Genomic DNA, 20,413 nt, shown 5'->3' on the forward strand with positions numbered 1-20,413 from the left:
CGGCCGTGCCAATAGGAACGAACATGGGTCGATTGACATGTTTTCATTAGATATCTCATCATTGCAGGCGTTGTGACCATTACCATCGTTGTGTACGCTTGCTTCCCTGAATGGCATCTAATGCACCCTCGTATGCCTACCTACCTTACTTCATCTCGTCACACATATCCTGACCATCTAGTACCATAACTATATAACTGGTACGGTATATACCGACTCTATTGATTCCCCCGTCCCTCATTGTGTCATGAACATGTACTCGTCGAGCTGTGTAGAATTGAGCTGGAAAGGATTGTCCGCATCGGGGGAGGAAAACGAATCGGTTTCGTGTCCGATGGGATGATATCCTCCGTCATAAAGAGCCGGCTGTTCCTGCATTGCGCTGTTGTAGGGAGTGGGAGGCTGCGAGGGCGTGGATGTCACACTTCGGAGACACTGCGGTATGCCGCCACACGACGTTGACGTGCACGTCTCTTGGAGGAGGAGAGAGCAAGAGTCGTCGTCGTCGTCTTCGTGTTGGATGGTGCAAGGTTCGATGTTGCACTCCTGTCGTGTATTCGGATCGCAGTCGGGATCATTGCAGGAATCGCAAGGCCCACACTCGGTATCGTCGCACAGCGGGAAGGGATCAGGATATAACTCCTGGTCGTTGCACAGCATGTCGCATGGAAGGCATACGGGTATGTTGCAGTCTTCCTTGCTGCACTCGATTGGCGGCGCCCAATATAGAGTAGTTGTCGAAAACAGCGTGCTTGATATACTCGATCCTCGCGATATAGGGGTGCTACTCGCGTCTCGACACCGCCGTGACTCGGCCTTCTTTGATATTGACTTGAATTGCTGCACCCATAAGTTCCACCTGTAAGGATCAGTCGCAGTCTCCAGGCCGTGACGTTCACGTTCGCAGTGCTCTTTCATCTTGTCCTTCCGGCTGTCCACATATGTGCATTCGTGAGTGTGCCTGGCTGGGCATCTGATGCCTGTTTCTGGGTTGTGGACCTGCTTTTTGTGTTTTGACAGATTCGACGAGTCGTCAAAAGCTTGCAAACAGTGCGGGCAAACGTGCTTCTTAGCCTTGAGGTGGACACTGTTCATGTGACCATCAAGAGCATGTTTCACCGCAAAGGAGCGTCCACAATCTGGCCATGTGCAAATGAAGTCTTTGGCGCCAGTGTGCGTGGTGAGATGCTTGTCCAGTTGGTCCTTGGTGACAAACGCCTGGGTGCAGCTAGGACACTGGAAGGGCTTGTAGCCGGTGTGGGAGTGGACATGCCGCACCAATTTATTCGCTGTTGGGAAAGAGCTTTTGTCACAGCCTTGCCTAGAAGCAGCGACCACAAGGTCAGCAAATGTCTCCGAAGGAGCCTCTACAATTCGAGTAGCTCGGCCCATGGCCGCGCGGCCAACCAGAAGGTGACGGAAAGAGCTCAAGAGGGCTTTGCACAATTTCTTCACTCACCATTGGCAGACAAAAGTCCCTGCGCCACGGACATGATGAGCTCGAATGTGATCGTTCAGCGCCTTGGCATCTTCGAACTGCTGATGACACATCCCGCCACCAACAGTCCAGTGACAGCAGTAGCGTCCGCACACCAGGGCCGGAGCGCCTGCCAGACCAGGTCTTCGCATCGTTCGAGGACCAGTAGGTGTCTGCTGTACATTAGCATCTGCCCCGAGCCGTCGTAGCACGGTGCTCTCAGGGTTTCGGGAGAAGAGGTCCAAAAATACCTTGACAGCCACGCTCGGACTGTATTGTGGCGTAGAAGAGTGGTCTCGATCAAGTTCTTGAGCCAAGTGCGCGAAATTCCCGTACTGGGAGTAGGTATCCGACTGTCCATCGTTACACAGCCGGGAAGGCGGCGGCATCTGCTCGCTCGCTAGAGGCTGATACTGAAACAGTTCATCGTTGCTCTCATGAGGGTCGATCAAGGAAGAGAATTGGCTGGAGGGGTGCCAGTAAGGCAGTGTCGCCGGAGTGTGCTCCGCAACGCTATTGCGTATGGCACTCTCTTCGAATCTTGTCATGGTGGTGGCTGTTCTTCTATCGCTGTCCGCGGGGACTCACAGCGAGTACAGCGGGTGTTGCAGGCTGTCTTGCTCGCCTCGGGTAGTGATATCTCACCTGGCCTACACGGGATGTTCCAGAGAGGAAGACGGTAGGCAGAGATCACGACATTGATGGTACTGTACCTAAGTAGGTAGGTAGTGGTATGTCGGCGGGGTGGTCAGGTCATATCATGAGGGCACGTCACATCCGAGAGCGAGAAGTCGTTTTCGAGTGGGAGGTAGAGGCAGCAGCCTCTGCTTCAAAGCACCTTGATGGTCAAGATCCCATGCCAAGCCCTCGATCGCGCCGGCGCCGGATCTGGCTCGTCCTCCGTTTCAGCAGCAAATGGCAGGTGTTTGATTGGACGGACCGAAACTTATGTAATCGACTTTGGTCTTGGCTATATCAACAGCCACTTGGTTGTTACAGTAGGTAGTCTATTAGATAGCCTTTTATTATGTTCAAGGATGAACTCGACCTCTGAGACGTAGAGTGAAGCATGGATGCTCAGTAGAGATTGGAACCAGTTGACAGCGGCATTGTAGCTCCTTTTCAACGTAGCAAATACATTGTTTGGTCGTTAGTCTATAACACATGCGTTCGCATCCTACAATCATACATCAATGTGTACGCCATTACTAAGAGTAGAGACTTCATCTGTGCATATCAGACCTTACCTCCCTAGTTCAGCCTGCTATTTTCTTCGATATCCAACCTCAAGCTCGACTTAAGGTACTCGTATAGAGCCCAATGTCCAGCAGTCTCTAGTGTACCGATTTAGCTTGCACTGAGCCCCTCGTATAGTCCTTCCATGCCTTCTTGGCGCACGGTCTCTTTGAGGCAGTCCATACTGTTCTTGTATCGACGTGACTCCATGCCGGCTACAGGATCCCACGACCGGTCAAGCTGTAATCGTGTTTTTGATCACCCATAATGGATGTATTGCTGTACATCGCGGTTCCACCTCATCGAGCCATTTCGCTCAAATAACGCAACATGCGCTTGACGCGATCCTGCATTCGTGTCATCGTGGACTGCAGACGTGTCTGGATCTGGACGATGTCGAGGGGAGATGTCAGGATGGTGGCCGTCATCTCATCTGTCCTGTAGGTAGGTAGCCGTATGAAGTCTGTCAGCGCTGAGCAGATCTCGCCGGGAGACCTTCAAGGAGCGCCCACGGTGAAGGTCTCGATGGCTGCCATTGACCTGCTGTCGCCATGTAATGAACGAATATCAATCGAATGGAACGCGAGGCGCGCTGTGTTCAAGTTCAAGATCTCGAAGCGCTAGAAGCACGTGAACGCGCGCGACTCGCGCGCTGGATCCCTCTAAGGGTGCCTCAGGTATCTACTGCGTACCTTAAAAACCCTCATTCATCTTTAGGTCAGGCAGTGTAAGCAACACGGATCAGAACTCCATAGACCTTACGATCAGGTTATTGCGAAGGAGGATCAAAGCTGCTCAGAAACAAGGGAGACCTCTACTCGTCGTTGATGGATTCCCTCGAAGTCTTGATCAAACTCATGCCTTCGAGGAGAAGATACCTCGCCCTAACTCCTCCCAACTTCTATCCATCGTACCAAGATTGACTTCTCCAGATCCATAAATTGAACGCTACCATTCTTTTGAAATGTCAAGAAGCGACACTGCTCGAACGAGCGTCTACAAGATCGCGCGAAGACTTCGGGTCGAATTGACGACATCCTAAATCCGTACTCAAGCGACTAGGTAAGGACGTTCTCTGAAGAAAACGCCAAGGTAGAAGAACATCCATAGGAAACAGAAAGATCAGGTATCGGGAGGTAAGATAGTCCGGGCAGCTATTACTGTCTTTGTAGAGCACTCAGATATCCGACTAGGCTAGTCTTATCGGGTTTTCATCATTACCGACGATAGCACTTTGGCCGAGTGCTTCGGACCGGACTCGGAACAACAAAACCAGACGCTGCACAGCGGAGCCGATCCGAAGATTGGGAGTCCGCGATGGATGTACTCTAGCCCAGGTAAGCGGGGACTAGGTAGCAGTGCAACCATGTGCATTTGGCCATGTGGGTAGTGGGTTTTGAGACGCGCATTACCTACATAGGTATACAACCCCTGTTGGCATCCATATCCTCTTTGCGGATCTCGCATATAGAGCCCGTAGTATAGCCTAGCAGAAAATCCATGTGTTGCAGGGCGAGATGTAAGCTGCATAAGGTACTATCATCACATCTGTCCAAAAATTCATCTTTTGACGCGCAAGTGCTCTACTTCATCTATAAGACTTGTTAAATATGTTCGTTAGTGGTTGACCGGTTGATATAAACTTTCAGGAACATTATCATCATCATCAAAGCCCATCTTGTCATTCTGCCTGCATTGTAGCTACGGGTACCTGACCTTACCTTAGCGCGTTCGACTTCACCGGTCCAAGGACCCGAGACAGTGGAGAGGTGGGAAGTATAATAAGCGCGTCCTTCTACGCCGCACAAAAAAAAGCGTACCTTAAACAAAAAGAAAGAGTTGCCTGCAAAGCAAAGCAAAGCACAAAAAGTGATTGATTGATTGATTGATTGATTGATTGATTGACGGCGGCCTAGATAGCCGGCCACCCCTCCTCCTCCTCCTCCACCTCCTCGTCGCCTAATTTGCTCCCGCCTGGAAGCTGGAGTCTCTGGAGACAGACGCGAAAGAATTTAGCCGCCTGTATACCCCTCTCTCGACCAATCATTACCTCTGCCGGCATGCGGACAACGCTACACTCCTACATACATAGGCGCTAGTGTAGTCTCTTCTCACGCGCTTTGTGCGACCTCTGTCTACCTACCTTTCCAATTGTCCGGAGTCCGGAGTCCGGGAAATTCTTGTGTTTTGTTGTGGTAGGTATTTTGCTGTTTGGGGGATTCTTTGTTCGCTTTCTCTTCCTCTCCAAATGTCCACATTACGAAGTACTATAGCCGCGTCGTCTTCATCAGCAAGGAGGTACATGTAAGCTAGGTAGTGACGAACAGGATACCTCCCCTCCCCTCCCCTCCCCTCGAACTGTCTATCAGAGCGACTAGGACATCCATTCTAAGGAGTATGTGGGTAAGGTAGGTACAGTATAGTCTGTACCTGACCTCTCATTAATCCGAGAAGAATCGTTGGCGATCGCGAACCGAGAACTCTAAGAAGCGCGTTCTCTATACTCCTCCCCCCAATTCAACCAATGATCAGTAGTAGACGCCGTCGCCTAAGTTAGGGCAATCAACTGCAGTCTGCTTGTCTGCGCCCCTCCTCCCCACAAAATCACTTGACGCGCTGCATATGCGTGAACCCATCCATGCCCGATAACATTTACATCTCTGGTCTGGACCGTCTGGACCGCCTGGGTCGCCTAGTCGTAGCTCGCATAAAAAATCTTTGGCGTGCGGCGGCAAATATGCATACATGATTCCTCCTCTATCCTCTATTCTCCTTGCCGACTGACTATTCGTAGTCTATGCGCCGCCCGTTAGTATACCTTCTTTGCGCCGTGCAGTAGTAGTACACTATAAACTTCTTTTTCTTGCCGACTTGACAAAGCTACCTACTTGACCTTACCTGACCTATCTGCATTGCCTACCTACCTTCCTACCTACCTACCTACCTACCTGATGCGTTCAATGTCTTGACGTACATCATACCTCATCCTATAGTCGATCCTGGACAAAAGTAGTCTGCGGCACAGCAAGAGCCTTGCTGCTGTCGAAGCTCTCGGAGCTTCGTAAGGTGGCGCGAATGCCAGAGATAGCATACCTACATATATAGCGGACTTGATGGTTCTCTGGCTCTTCTTTTTTCTCATTATTGAGCGCACTGTTCACTCGTCTGAAGTCTAGCATCTATCTCTATTCTTAATCAGTATGTGTGAGATACATCCATATCTGCTGAGCTGCGGCGCTCGCATTCAAGTCGTCAAGAACTGTATGTAAGCCAAGATGAACAACATGTATAACTATGTTGGTTACATGCCTCGACAGCTGCTAATGATATCCAGGCAATCAAGCTTTCGTCGAGCCTGGTAGGCCGTGTCCGACAATACGTTGGAGAGAGTAAGGACTGGACTGATAGCGGTGTACTGTTTCAACATCCATTGCTGACGAGTCGCTTGTAGAGTATTTGCAGACGGCTTAATCTGCTCCGAATATGTGCCAGCAGACGAAGGCCATTATACCAGTGTCACGGTTTCCTGCACCGACGCAAGGTGCGGTTCAAGGCGGATGAGCCTAAGGCGTGTCGTTCTTGCGTGCGGCCAAGAATGTCGTGAGGGCCATACCAAAGAACAGTGTACCAAGATTGTGGCGAGAGCCGGGCGCTGGGTGGTGAATTCGCAGCTGGCACGTTGGGAGCATTAGGATATGGCAACGCAACGGATGAGATTTTGATCTCATTTCGCCGTGCCGCATTTGGGATCCTCCAGAAGATGAACCTTACCTGCCAGGCTGCTATCTTTTGCTGTTCGGGATGAATGATCATGTCCTGACCGTGGTGCTCTGGCCATGGACATGTTGTGGTAGTGGTGTGGATGAGGTGGTCTGGAGTGTGGTGTCCTCGAGATCTGGACACGCTTGATTATTGATGAGTGAGTAAGGAGAAAGAGATATTTGGGCATAAAACGGAAATGCCTAGGAGCGATCAAGGCAGATTCGTGTCGCGAGGGCATTGCACTGGTTGTTTTCGCCGTGATGTGATGGGGGAGATCACACGATGATGAGGCCGTGAATGGAAACATGAGAGGGAAGGACAAAATGGAATGTTTTGTGTAGGAGGAACTTAGCGGGAAGCGGCGCAATTATTAGTCCGCTCCGCCAAAACGCCTACCACCAGCCAGATCGCCTTTCGCTACCTCACGCCCATACAGGGACTACATTCATCATGGGACCAGTCTGCAGCTAGATGGGTTGCGCCATCGTGGGTGAAATTGACCGCCACGCCACCTGCTCCTCATGTCACCTGGCAGGAGTAGAGTATGCTGTATGGAACTTTTCAAAAAACTCATGTGGTTCTATATGGCACATGTCTTAGCAACATCCTGGAACTCATTCGCCGCACCAGCTACTGTATCGATCTGGAAACAGCACAAGATTTGCACGCTTATAGCTCATCGTGACCACTGGGCTCATCATCGCCATAGTCAGGCATGCCCCCGGCACCGCCGCTCTCTCCGTACAACTTGGATGTGATCGGGTACGCGACATCAGAAAGCTTCTGCTTCTGCTCGTCGAAGTCCTCGGCATCCGCCGTCTGTCCGTTCTCCTCGAGCCAGTCGGTGGCCTCCTTGATCGCCTCCATAAGCGCTTCCTTGTCATCCTCATCGATCTTTCCGCCAAGCCCTTCGTCATCGTTGACCTGGTTCTTGAGGCTGAATGCGTAGTTCTCAAGCCCGTTGCGGGCTTCAACCTTCGCGCGTGTGGCCTTGTCTTCCTCGGCGTACTTCTCGGCCTCCTCAACCATGCGCTCAATTTCCTCGGTGCTGAGACGGCCCTTGTCGTTGGTGATGGTAATCGACTCCGACTTTCCGCTGCCCTTATCGCCAGCAGACACACGCAGGATTCCATTGGCATCGAGCTCGAAGGTGACCTCAATCTGAGGCTGTCCACGAGGAGCGGGAGGAATGCCAGAGAGATCGAACTTTCCGAGTTGGTTGCTGTTTGAGAGAAGTGTTAGCATGAGTTATTGCTAGTGATGGTCTTACCCTGCTGGAGTTGAGAACATCTAGTGCCCCTCGACACTGCTTATGGCGAAGAGGAGGAGAGGGGAATGGAAAAACATACTATCAAACAGTTAGCTTTTGATCGAACATTCAATGGTTTCGCATGATTACTGACCTTGTCCTTTGTCATAGAACGTTCGCCTTCGAACACCTGGATCAAAACAGTCGCCTGGTTGTCCGCGGCAGTCGAGAAGATCTGACTCTTCTTCGTAGGAATCGTAGTACCACGCTTGATCAAGTGGGTCATAACGCCACCAGTGGTCTCGATACCAAGAGTGAGTGGGTTCACATCCATGAGGACGACGTCACTTGCAGCAGCCTCTCCGGAGAGAACACCACCTTGAACAGCGGCACCGTAAGCAACAGCTTCATCAGGGTTGATACCCTTGCTGGCCTTCTTGCCAAAGTACTCTTCAAGCATGGCCTGAACCTTAGGAATACGGGTAGAACCACCGACGAGCACGATGTCGTCAATGTCGCTCTTCTTCATCTTGGCGTCCTTGAGAACCTGTTCCACTGGCTTGAGAGTCTTCTTGAAGAGGTCGTTGTTCAGCTCCTCGAACTTGGCCCGGGTGAGGGTCTCCGAGAAATCAGCACCGTCGTGGAAGGCTTCAATTTCGATCTTGGTGCTCATTTGGCTGGACAGAGCACGCTTGGCCTTCTCGACCTCACGCTTCAGTTTACCCATGGTCTTGGCGTTCTTGGTGATGTCGGTGTCATGCTTCTTGTTGTAGCTCTTGGTGAAGTAGTCAACGATGCGCTGATCGAAATCCTCACCACCAAGGTGAGTGTCTCCGGCAGTTGCCTGCACCTCGAAGACACCCTGGTCGACAGTCAAGATGGAGACATCGAAGGTACCTCCTCCAAGATCGTAGACGATGATCTGGCGCTCCTTGTCGGTCTTGTCGAGTCCGTAGGCCAAGGCGGCTGCGGTGGGTTCGTTGACGACACGGAGGACATTGAGACCAGCGATGGTGCCGGCATCTTTCGTAGCGGCACGTTGAGCGTCGTTGAAGTAGGCTGGGACGGTGACGACGGCGTTGGTGACGGTCTCACCCAAGTATGATTCGGCGACTTCCTTCATCTTGCCGAGAATCATGGACGAGATTTCTTCAGGAGTGAAGGTCTTCTCATCACTGTCGTAACAAAGTCAGCATTCTCTCCGCCTCGAATATCCGTGTGCACATGTTGCCTTACCCCTTGACATCAACCTTGACACGGGGCTGACCACCCTTGTTGATGACCTTGTATGGAAAGTGCTTCATATCCTTCTGAACGTCTTTGTCGTCAAACTTGCGACCAATAAGACGCTTGATGTCGTAGACGGTTCTGTGTGGGTTCGCCGCGAACTGGTTCTTTGCGGCATCTCCGACAAGACGCTCATCGTCGTTCCAAGCCACCCATGAAGGCGTTATTCGGTTACCTTGGTCGTTGACCAGAATTTCGACGTTGCCACCCTTCATGATACCCACACAAGAGTATGTTGTCCCCAGATCGATACCGATGACTATGTGCAGATGATGTTAGCTTCACATTGCTTGCCAGATCCAATGATGGGATCCAATGGCTACAGGAAGAGCAGCTGTTGGATCATGGAGCGCGCACGTCGGGCATGCCGCCCTTGAGCTCTCGATTATATGGGGCAGCTTACCAGGACCCGACACCCCCGTGTCCGCCTTCTCGGTGTCTTGTGCGTGTGCTGAAGGAATCATGCCCATGAAGAGCATAGGCGCCAGGAAAATGGCGCAAATGTAGAAGGCCGTCATCCAGGACGACACTGATGCCCTCGCGGGACTGCTCTTGTGTCCAGAGTACCGCGCCATCTTAGCGAAGAGGCTGGTGGGTGGGTGTGTGGAGGGAGGTGATGTGAAGGTGTGCTCTGGGCGAAAATAATGTCTGGGTCAAAGCTCTGGTGGGATCGAAGCTGCCGTAGCCGTGGTTCAATGACCCGTGGACGGGCGAGACTCGATGATGGGTGTGGCAAGAGGAGGGAGGGAGAGGGAGAAAGAGGGCGGGAGGGAGGGAGAAAAGGTAGTGGATGAGAAGAGAGAAGGGAAAAGTGCAGTGGTGCGGGAAGGACAATAAATGATTTGCGTCTACTCGAGCAGAAGAAGCCACGTTCATGTTCGAGGACCCTCCGGACAGCTTTCGGTTTCCCCACCCCCCTGTCGGATCCACATATGGAACACCTTCGAACCATATCACATTCTCACTTTGGACTACTCTCACACTCACACTCGCCTCTTTGCCACCTGTCACCTTCGTAGACACTGCTTCCTTCCAAGCGAGGACATAGCGGTGCTAGCACAAGCAGGCACAATGTAGTCACCCTCCATACAGGTACTCACCACGTGGCCTCATTGTTCATGTGCGTATCGTGTCATACCTCACTTCTACTTTTCCGCTAGACCAATGTGCACTCAGCTCGCGTCGCAGGACAGTATCGATCTCGGTATTCCATCATCACCCATAAAGTATGGAGCATAAGAACCAAACGCAGTATAATAGATACGAGCACTGGGCAGGCTGTAAATGCCAAGCGGAGACTACTCCGCCGGAAATGTCTTTTCTTTTCCAACATCAAAGTCATCAATCACAGGTACCTAGGTACCCAACAACCTAATTCTGTGCCATTGAGCAACACGCCTCCTCTCCCGTCTAGGCTTGAACTTGCCCAGCTTCTTGTAGAAGAGACTCTCCAAGCCGCTTCTTCTGCACAGTAGGGGGATTTCAGAATGGGAACTCGGAGTGTCTACGGATTTGGCCTCGGCTTCATGCTAGGTTTGGAGCTCCTTAAGAACTACATGTATCGAGGGAGGACAAAGACAAGAAAAGGCTTGTATTTCGCTTGACCTTTTTGTTGCTCATGAGCAGAATGTTGCTCTAATAATGGTATTCCCACCACCTCCCATCGCTCATTCTACACGCAGCCTGCTATTATCTCCAAACAAAGAGGACTCGAATATCTCGCAACTAGCTGACTGACTTTTTCACTTCGCATAGAGATCATAAAACTGTCTGGCCGCAAATTGCATCTGTCCCCCGTCAATATCGAACACCGCCAAGACATTTTTCATCCACGTGCCGCCCAAAATACTCAGGCCGCCTCCATTCGACTGAATCCCCGTCACACAGATATTGGTGTAAACCTCGACAATCAGATCTAATGCATTCACATAGAATATCTTCTTTCCCACCCCCACGCCAAACACGGGTGCCTTGGAATCGCAGGCCACGAACCATGAGCCTTGGATGTCATCGTAGTACGCTGGAGGATCGTATAGTGCGGCAGTGGCGACCATGACTTCGTCGGGAATGTAGGCCAGCGAAGTACCCGAGTCGATGATCGTGTCGGAGCCGTTGTATACCAGAGGCGTCTTGAAAGGATTCGGGTTATCGTATGAATTGAATTGGGTACTCCGATTGGCGGAATACGCGTAGCCGTCAATGTAAATGGTGTAAAACGTGTACACGGCTTGATCTTGGGCATTGACACTCAGCCCTGAGATGGGTGTAGTCGCAAAGTACGGCGAGTGTTGAATATCTGGGATGCCACCGAGCGCGAGCACCCCACCGACGGAGATGTTTCTGTCGATGGCCATGCTGAAGACCGCCGGGATGATTTGTTGCTCGTACATGTTCACAAACAAGGGATTGTAATATGCGTTCGTATTGGAGCCTGCATATGCGGATGTGAGAGCGCGTCCGGCGAAACCGATGAGCCCTGTAGAGACATAGTCGCCATACCAGGCGGCAATGTCGACAGTACCGAACTGTTGTCGCGGCACGGTGATGCCCGCCATGCTGAATGACTCGATGCCTACACCTCCATTCAGATACTCTCCGTCGGCGTAGCTGATGTTGAAGCTTTGGTTGGGGACTGCCGTGTATGTCGTAGATTGACTCGGGTCGTATGCACCCGCGAAACCACACTCGGACTGAGGCAACAGCCGGTCGTCGTACGGATCGTAACATTGGTAGCCTATCCGGGCGAGCCAGGGATCGCTACTACCGGTGTCAATGACCACCGAATAGCGCTTGCCGCCGACCGTGACATTTGCGAGGAACACTTGACCACCGCTGGCCGAGATCAAGGGCGTGGTGGCATTCTGCATGGTGTCCCAAGTCAGCCTTGTCCTCGCATATCCCGCGACATGGCAAGAGCAATATCAACATGGCAACAGCAATAACAACATACCGTAGCTCGAGCTATTCCAGCCTCACCTCTCATGGCCTGAACGTACACGGAACTGAGCGACGTCGCATACTTCTGTGTCAAGCCCACCACGTTGGACGTGACCTTCAATTCGCTGCTTTTACTGGTTGCCTTGGATCTGATTGCGGGAATCCTGTTCACCGTAAATTTGTCGTTGATCGCGCTGGGGTGAAGTCCATTGAGCCGCAATGCTGTAGCTGCACACGTCCAGAGCAGCGTCAGTAGGACCATCGCAATCGTGTTGTTCTACTTGCCTCGCCCGCCTTCAGCCCAAGCAGATCAAGGAAGCAAAGATATATCGTTCGTGGCAGATCGAAACTGTGGCACTCAGCATCGGCGCGTGGGAGTCTTCAGTGTTGTCGTATTGTACATCGCTCGGGTTGCAGCTTCTCGAGAGGTCTGTGAGTTTGACGGGCGTGCACCTGAAGGCTAGAATCAGTTGTTGTCCGTCGTACAGGTCAAGCCTTGCATACCTCTCCCAGTAGGGCGGTTCGGAATGTCAGTAGATTGCAGGTATGCATTTACGAGGGAGAAGTGGAAGGCAGCTTATGCTGTACGTAGTGAGTTCAGCATTGATCTCATTACCATCCTGCTTAGGACTGGTTGTGTTCATAATCTAACACACGAGTGCGACTGTGCACCAACTCGCTTGAACGTAGGGGAACATGCTCAGGACCCTCCTGCAGTGAACCCCCGGAAGCTGTCCGTAGACCAGCCTTTGCGCCCATACGCCATCCATCCCAGACGCCATACGATGCAATGAAAGCATGTATTGTTACATCTTACACGGAAGAGTGTAAGCACGAATCGACGCGACACTATCTACCACAGAGTGTAGCCACCGTCGATGAGGCAGTTGCTGCCGGTCATGAAGGCAGAGCCGTCCGAAGCCAGGTACACAGCCAGGTTGTTGAGATCGTCAACAGAACCGAGGCGCTTCTGCGGCGTGTGGTCGATCCAGATGCGCTTCTGGGCCTCGAGGGCAGGAACACGGTTGAGGGCCGTGTCCATGTAGCCAGGAGAGATCGCGTTAACGCGAATGTTGTAGCGGGCCCACTCGGCAGCCAGAGACTTCGTCATCTGCACCACAGCTGCCTTGGACGCATTGTAACAAGATTGCTCTTGCGGGTAGTTGACAACGCTACCAGACATGGAAGCGATGTTGATGATGCTGCCACCAGTGCCGAGACGGATCATCTCACGGGCAACAGCTTGGGTGGACACGAAGGTGCCGTTGACGTTGATTTCAATGAGACGACGCCACTTCTCAATCTCGTAGAACTCGGCCTTGATATTGGAGCTGTGAGATATTAGCTTCTGGTGCAGTGAGGATGGAGTCTTGAAACTCACTCAGCAATGCCGGCTGCGTTTATCAATATGTCGAGACTGCCGTAGTGATCGGCCATGTCACGAACTGTCTGGCCCACGGCCTCGGCGTCGCGAACATCGACCTGGTAAAAGCGGACGTCGATGCCCGTCTGCTCACTAAGCTCGCGGGCGGCGGCGTCACCGAGCTCGGGCTGGACATCCATGATGGCAAGACCACGGACACCAACCTCTGCGAGGGCCTGAGCCATGTTGAATCCCAGACCACGAGCTCCACTACAAAATGTCAGCTTCAAATTCTAAAGTGGGGAAGGAGATGTGACTCACCCGGTCACGACGGCGACCTTGCCCTCGAGAGTGAATTTCTTGAGCGTGGGAGTGAGGTTCTTGGCGATCTCGGGCTTGAGTGGAATGGCCACCTTCACATCGTCGGCACCTGGCGGGTTGACTGGACCGCTGGCACCAGCCTCAAACTGGACAGTGGACTGCTGACGCTCGCCCTTGCTGTAAGAGACGACTGGCACCTCAGGGTCGAAAACCTTGGCCGATGAGTTGAATGAAGCACGTGCAATGGATGGTCCGAGGACTTGAGAGAGAAACTGTGGGCGAGCGGCACGACGGCTGGCAGCTCTGCGAGCGGCGCGGCTCATCATGGCGGCGACGGGTTGAGCCATGATGGGGCTTGGGAACAGGTGGATGTGCTTGTGCTGTGTGATGTGTGCGAAGGCTTGTGTTCTTAGTGATGAAGGATGGGAGTGGGAGTGGTGCTGATGAGCGGAAGGGAGAGAGGAAGGAGTTTGGAGGTTGATGTAGAAGAGAGGAATTTCTTGGAGGGGAGACGGGCTTTTAAAGAAAGTGCGAAGGCAGCAAGTGAGGCAGCAAGTGAAGCAGGCAGGAAGCAAGCACGCGCGACCGTTTGGAACCCAAAGAAGGAGGAGCGGCGCGTCCGAGAGCACGGAGGAATCAACAGAACCGTCGCCAACACCTCACAATGACCTCGCTGAGACTCAACGCGTCTTCAGGGTGCGAAGGCCTCTGCTTATGATAGTTGGAGACCACGACGGCCTCGAGGCTGCTGTCCAAACACATGTCGCGCGCCACGACGATGCCGCGAAATATAAGTGGGTTCGCCGTCAATGCGGCGCCTCTAGACCCACTACGAGGACCCCTTTTTTTATTGCTTGTTTAGCAGCGCGACTAGGAGGGCGAAGGGGAGCGACGTGCTGCCGAGACACTGGTGCAGCTTACGATGGAGCTTCGCAGACAGCGCGGGCTCGTCATGGTCGGTGGGAACCCTGGTTCGAGGTTGGCGTCGGCGGAGGGCTCTCTGTGCCTGCTGCAGGATAGCGTGCGTGCCTAACGGTCGCCCCGACAGCGACCGGTTGCGCCAGACAGAGAGGAAAGCGCGCGACGGTAGAGCAAAAGGTGAAGTCGCCCCGGTCCATCCACACACACACGTGAAAAGCTTCCTATCGCGCAGATCCTTTTAAAGTTGGCGGCTGAATCCTGACAGAGATTTCGGCTTCTCTCCCCTGGCCCTGGCCCTGGTGTGGCGGATGATCTTCATGCAGATGAGAACTGCCACGGCACGCCAGGACCCCCACGCCTGCAGGCGGCGGCATCATCGTGCTGCGTGCGTCTTCACGACTCGGCGGGAAGAAAACTTCCCGAGTCCTCATCACAGTCCTCAGTACTGACTGACCTTCCCCTTCCACCCCGTGCAACAAATCAGCGGCCGCAGTTGGACGGACCGCGCCTAGTCGCAGTCCTCCGACGGGGCGGACGGGCGACGACGTTGCACATTGGTGCGACCGTGGTCCATCTGTCAGCCTTAACGGCAGAACTGACACCGAACCGACGAACACCGACTAGCCTTCCAGTCATTCACTTGCCCGGCATTCGTGGCAGATCTGGTGTCGCCCATCACACTCGAAGGACCGATCTCGACGCGGACAACATGGCCTCGTCGGCTCTTCAACCAGAATGCTCGTTGCCACCGTGCGGCCCAGACTTCTAGTCATGTGGGAGTCTGGGAGAGCACTGACAGTCTGTTTCGGGGAAATGAATCCAGCACGGAGGCCCGGCGCAATTTTTAAAGACAGAAAAAAAAAGAAATAAACGTCGGACACGTTCTTCCTGGACAGGATCTGGTTGCAGCATGTCTGCATCTTAATAATAACAAACTTTGCGACCAGGAGCGTTCCGCGTGCCTAGCCTGGGCCACACAGCATCCTAGACGGGGCGCACCACATGCGAGAGCCGTGCCACGATGCAGTGCCGTTGCACACACGATAAACCCGCCGATAGTAGACGACTACGGAGCTGGCTACCTCCTACCATCTTGTCGTCCTTTTCCCCAGACTGGTCGGTATCCGTGGAGTCGTGGACTACTAATACATGATTTGCATTCGTCCCGAGACTCCGGCTTGGCCTGGATGGAGGGTTTTAGTGGTACAGAGTGTTACACAGTTTGCGAGAAGCTTGCATTCTGCCAATCTGAACGAAACATGCTGGCTGATAAGGAAGCGCAGACACAGCAAAACGGATAGATCTGGAAGTTCCGCAATGCCAATGAGGAGTGCCGGCAATGCCTCCCAGAAGGATTCTATTCGTCGCCAAGCATATATGGAAATCTTTTGCTGAGCGCTGAGCCGTTTGATGCATCCCACTTTTGGCTCTCGAACCGATATGCTGGTCTCGAGTGCTAACCAAGGCTATGGTGTTCCACTTCTATTTCCTACCAAATCGAGCGCAGGCCGAGTGAATCCGCTCGAAGTATCTTGGTCAGTGTCCAGACGTGGAAGTGGTTACTCGGATTTACTCCCTTCTGAAAAGAGCAGTCGTTTTGGGACCTATGAGCTCTGCTCACAGCTCCTGGTTCATGATATGGCAGATTTGACAGATCATGGTGGGACGCCGACTCCAGCCCAAGGAGGAAGGCGACGTTCCACATTGGTGGCCCAGAACACATGACGGACTGCTTGCAGGCCATGTAGTGCAGAAAGCCAGTCTCTTTCGCCTCTGCTGTACGTGCAAGAGCCCGGCAAAGTAGCCCTGCTGAGAGCCCTGCTCATCTTCATGCCCTTTGGGTCAAGCAAATCTTCGAAAGAGTATAGTACGCCCTAGTGCTATAATGTTTCTGACAGAGAAGTATACAATCCAGACAACCTCCTGGTCAAGCGAAAACGCCGGCAAGTCTCCGATATGGACAGTCGAGAAGGGCTTACGCCTGGGCCTTCGTTGGCCATACCTTGCGCTGGCAGGTTGTTCGTCCAAGCATAAGAGCAACGCCGTAGACTCTGATGCATAGCTGCGGCCATATTGACCACACGCATTGTTCCGGTCCTGAACTGGTGCTGCATACGCTGTCCATATCCCACGCTTTTGCATATGTGTGTCTCTGGAAGTCGAACATCTCCCGGTCCTCTTTCCTCCCACGCCCTGGCCGCTCTTGCTCTTTCAATATGGGGAGTCCTGTTCTCGTGGCGGTCGGTCTGAATGCGGGAGAGCTTGGGAGTGATGTTCTCCGGGACGGGCGATGGAGAAGAGTGCCGTGGTCTCGCCTTTTTCACTTCGCTGAGCTGCAGTTTGTGAGCAGACGAAGGACTTCTTTCACGGCGTGGTGCTGTCATGATTGTTGGCCATGCAGAGCTTCACATGATCACTGGCAGCTTGTCACGACAAATAGTGGTTGGTTTGCTGGGCGGGAGAGCACAAGGTAGGCAGTGTTCGACTGTGTTTCTTTATCTGCATATGTCCGCTTCCGCCAGCTAGACCTCGCTTCTTGTCTAGGTAGGTGCTTCTCCTTATGCGGCGGCCCACCTGATTCTAGGACAGCCGCATCAACAAGAACAACAACAAGAACAGACACCACTTCAGCTGCCCGGGTCATTGCACAATTCTACAACCAAAGACCAGAGACTCCAGCCATGCTCGGAGATCTACCAGGGCGCAGTCGGTGGGGGCCAAGAGCACCAAAAGGCACTCTCTAGTCTCTACAGCCGATATCTCGCTCTTCCCCCACACCACGATTCTCCCTACCTACCCACGCATTCGATTCTCTACAGACGACGCCGAGCAGCAGCAGGTGGGGCCTGCGCTAGATCACAAGCTTTAGGTATTACTAGTATGTCCCGGAGAGCGAAAGAAAAGAGAAAAGACGCGATATGAATAATAGCGCCAGTTCCCTCAATGATCCCTGCTAGGAGCGGAGGTCTTTCCACGGCAGCACCGGGAGTTGTACCCTTTGCACACAAAATCGTGTCTAACCTTGCCTTTGCTATTACAAGTAGGAGATTGATAGAGAGTACGAAGTTGCCGTCTTGTAGACGAAGAGGTGGGGAGGGGAGCACTACGGTATATACCTTAGGTACCTGTACCTGAACTAACTATTGGCTGGGGGAGCAGCAATAGGGGTGGAATTGGGGTGGGGGAGAGCGTATGCTTGGCTTGGGAACTACATGTACCTCCTACATGGTACATGTAGGTATTAAAGGTGCTAAAGTGCATATCCATTATGCACTTCGGAAGACCCTGCCTGTAAGCTTTTCAGAGATAAATAGGTTCATTCATACATGTACAATCCACTTCCAATCTGAGAGCCGTGCTATGTGAGACACGGTCACCATCATATGATGTCAACAGGGCGTCGCATGAGTCAAGGAATGTTGAAACACTACAGGTATGCTGATGAAACGTTTTATGTACTTGACTTCAACTGTACGAGAGTATATCGATGTTCATCGATCAGCTCATCAACAGAAGTTGGAAGCCTTACCTTCGTACGCTATAGAATTTCTCGGCTCGGCTGGAGACACTGTCCATGCCACAAAACTGCAACTCTGCAACTCGCTCCCAAAGGTTGTCATTCCAGGAGAATCACACTTCTCGTTGTCCCACGCTTCCTCAACGACTGAGCTGGCTCACAGAATGATACGATTGCCTTGAACACGATTTGTCTGTCATCATCGTCAGGATCTCCCCCTCGCTCGGGCAGCAGAGCCAGCGTAGCCTCTGCTACAAATTCCAGATTGATTCCAGCATCGCAGCTGATTTTCGCGCAAGGAGCAGGTGTCTGCGAGTCATCGGGATCGTTATCATCATTGTCGCTATCAGAACCGGTCGAAGAACCCATTGAAGACGCATCACTTCCGTCTGGATCGATCATGTATGCTTGAATTCCCAGTAATGGTGGCTGCATGATGTGCAGTTCGTCATACTTCACTTTCAATGCCTGAGCTGTTCTCACACCTTCTGGTGCGCCAGCACTGTAGACACTCGGCGTGACGCTCATGCTTCTCATTCGAGAGAGTGCTAGAGCCATAGAATCTCTTCTGGTTCTGCGGCTGCAAGCCCAGGGAACGATCTCTCGGGCAGCTCTGGCATTCATCGTGATCTCAATCCATTGGCCCTTATCGACGGGGTCACCTTTCTGGATGCTCAGTCCAGGAATCTCGTAATCAAGAAGCATGTAGTTGGCCGGAGGTCGCAGCCATTGGGGTCGCAAGAATAAACACATGCGTAGTTGCGGAGTGTCTGTGACAGCACGTGCCCAGGTTTTGTTGACACGCCGCGAGATCAAGATATCGCTCGTGTCGAGAAAGGTAAGAACAAGAGCAAGAAGTTCTGGAGTACCAAATACTTTGAGTGCTGAGCATGATGGTGAAGTACACTGATGTTGGCGCCAGGGTGTCAACTCTGAGGTCGACGAACTTTCTGCAATCGAAGAGAGGGCATCCGATGTCAGGCTGAGCTCGTCTAATAGCTGCGCCAAGTTCGAGCCGACGCTGAACGTATCTGCTGGGACATTGTTGGCGATTGACATCAAAGCCGTCGATATTGTCTCCGAGCTCCTGTATTCTGCTGGAAGTTCCATAGTGAAGATGTAGATGAACGAGAGGCAGCCGGGCCTCTGATAGCCTAGATAATGTCGAGAATCCGATGGATTCAGCGTTGATGTTCCCTGGTGGAACAGAAAGTTTGTGGGTTCAGTTGTTTAACAATCAATAGAATATGTTGGAGTTGGGAGGCACGCCATGACCTTTGAGCGATCCGGTGCGGGCCGTGCCTTTGCTTGCGCCCCTCGTTCAAAACACAAGAACGAGACACACCAATTGTAGGTATTTCCTACGACAAAATGTGAACCACCGTCTCAGCACTTCTACGATGCCTTTGCTGCATACTTCACAAGATGGGCACGACAATTATGCTGCTGATGACACGTGAATATAGCGTGCACGGCGGTGCTAATGGTCCTACAGTAGATTGCAAGGGTGTCGTGGTCAGCGTCCCAGCCACCGCAGCCACCGCAGCCTCCCCTCCCTCGCACTTTCCTCCCAGCCATCTCGATATGAGCAGGTCAAAGTAGAACCACTTCCAACAAGCGATGCATTCCTTTCTCCCACACTACACTCCACTTCACTCGAACAACTTTCAAGTCTCTCGCCGGCCGCCTCGCTGCAACACAACAACATCACCAGTCCCTACAACAAGCCACCGGACACAAAGACCTCCATCGATACATACCCTTCCAGCTTCAGAGCGCAACAACAACAACAACAACACCACGACGCCTGCACCACCACACTCTACTACTACCACAAGACCGTCATCATGAAGGGCAACATCACCATCTTCGTCATCATCATCGTGCTCTTCATCCTCTTAGCACTGATCGGATTCGGCATCTACTGGGCACAGACGAGTGTAAGCGGCGCTGGTTCAAGTGTGAGAGGAGGCTCGACGACGACTAGTGGAGACGAAGTGTAGTAGTCTCCGGCACTGGAACTAGAACGACCACTACAACAACAACAACGATATCAGTGTGAAGCATGGAACAAACTATACCTGTGCGAGATGAGGAAGACATGCACACTGTCACGATAGACACGATGCACATGGGAATGTACGGCAGCGAGCCAGGAAAATTTGCATAAGGATCATATTGGAGCATAGCGAGGCGTTTGGGAACGATAGCGGCGAGTCTGGATGGCAGCTGCATGGGCCTGTTGTATATTTGTATCATCTAACATAGGTAAGATACCCTTTGCGAAGGAAAGGTGGAGAGGAAGAACGTCAAATGGAGCAGTGTCAAACTTTAATTGACCTC

The 20,413-nt window shown here is 52.4% G+C and overlaps 6 protein-coding genes across 6 annotated transcripts; 1 reads left to right on the forward strand and 5 right to left on the reverse strand.

Moving 5' to 3' along the window:
- Positions 1-37: 37 nt before the first annotated feature.
- SEPMUDRAFT_58552 (uncharacterized protein) lies at positions 38-1,963 on the reverse strand. The gene is made up of 3 exons (XM_016909470.1): positions 1,729-1,963; positions 1,460-1,650; positions 38-1,321 (listed from the first exon to the last, which is right to left on the reverse strand). The coding sequence occupies exons 1-3, from the start codon at positions 1,864-1,866 to the stop codon at positions 238-240; spliced, it is 1,413 nt and encodes a 470-aa protein (XP_016765909.1). The 5' UTR covers positions 1,867-1,963; the 3' UTR covers positions 38-237.
- Positions 1,964-5,835: 3,872 nt separating this feature from the next.
- On the reverse strand, positions 5,836-6,877 carry SEPMUDRAFT_123115 (uncharacterized protein). The gene is made up of 3 exons (XM_016901826.1): positions 6,165-6,877; positions 6,048-6,102; positions 5,836-5,974 (listed from the first exon to the last, which is right to left on the reverse strand). Exon 1 carries the CDS (start codon positions 6,524-6,526, stop codon positions 6,230-6,232), a length of 297 nt encoding a protein of 98 aa, XP_016765910.1. The 5' UTR covers positions 6,527-6,877; the 3' UTR covers positions 5,836-5,974; positions 6,048-6,102; positions 6,165-6,229.
- Positions 6,878-6,926: 49 nt separating this feature from the next.
- On the reverse strand, positions 6,927-9,775 carry SEPMUDRAFT_146735 (Hsp70 chaperone BiP/Kar2). Its single transcript, XM_016903830.1, has 4 exons — positions 9,415-9,775; positions 8,961-9,270; positions 7,880-8,899; positions 6,927-7,697 (listed from the first exon to the last, which is right to left on the reverse strand). Exons 1-4 carry the CDS (start codon positions 9,584-9,586, stop codon positions 7,145-7,147), a joined length of 2,055 nt encoding a protein of 684 aa, XP_016765911.1. The 5' UTR covers positions 9,587-9,775; the 3' UTR covers positions 6,927-7,144.
- Positions 9,776-10,739: 964 nt separating this feature from the next.
- SEPMUDRAFT_123117 (NAD(P)-binding protein) lies at positions 10,740-14,671 on the reverse strand. The gene is made up of 6 exons (XM_016901827.1): positions 14,554-14,671; positions 13,633-14,473; positions 13,330-13,581; positions 12,453-13,279; positions 11,962-12,401; positions 10,740-11,872 (listed from the first exon to the last, which is right to left on the reverse strand). Exons 2-4 carry the CDS (start codon positions 13,977-13,979, stop codon positions 12,802-12,804), a joined length of 1,077 nt encoding a protein of 358 aa, XP_016765912.1. The 5' UTR covers positions 13,980-14,473; positions 14,554-14,671; the 3' UTR covers positions 10,740-11,872; positions 11,962-12,401; positions 12,453-12,801.
- Positions 14,672-17,996: 3,325 nt separating this feature from the next.
- Positions 17,997-18,802, reverse strand: SEPMUDRAFT_146737 (uncharacterized protein). Its single transcript, XM_016903831.1, has one exon. It carries the CDS (start codon positions 18,773-18,775, stop codon positions 18,170-18,172), a length of 606 nt encoding a protein of 201 aa, XP_016765913.1. The 5' UTR covers positions 18,776-18,802; the 3' UTR covers positions 17,997-18,169.
- A 1,007-nt stretch (positions 18,803-19,809) lies between these two features.
- On the forward strand, positions 19,810-20,411 carry SEPMUDRAFT_146738 (uncharacterized protein; the record flags this gene model as incomplete). The annotated part of the gene is made up of 1 exon (XM_016903832.1): positions 19,810-20,411. A coding segment is annotated over one exon (248 nt), but the record flags the coding sequence as incomplete, so codon positions are not given.
- Between the last annotated feature and the right edge of the window lie 2 nt (positions 20,412-20,413).

Source organism: Sphaerulina musiva (assembly GCF_000320565.1).
Source record: "Sphaerulina musiva SO2202 unplaced genomic scaffold SEPMUscaffold_1, whole genome shotgun sequence".
NCBI classification, from domain to species: domain Eukaryota; kingdom Fungi; phylum Ascomycota; class Dothideomycetes; order Mycosphaerellales; family Mycosphaerellaceae; genus Sphaerulina; species Sphaerulina musiva.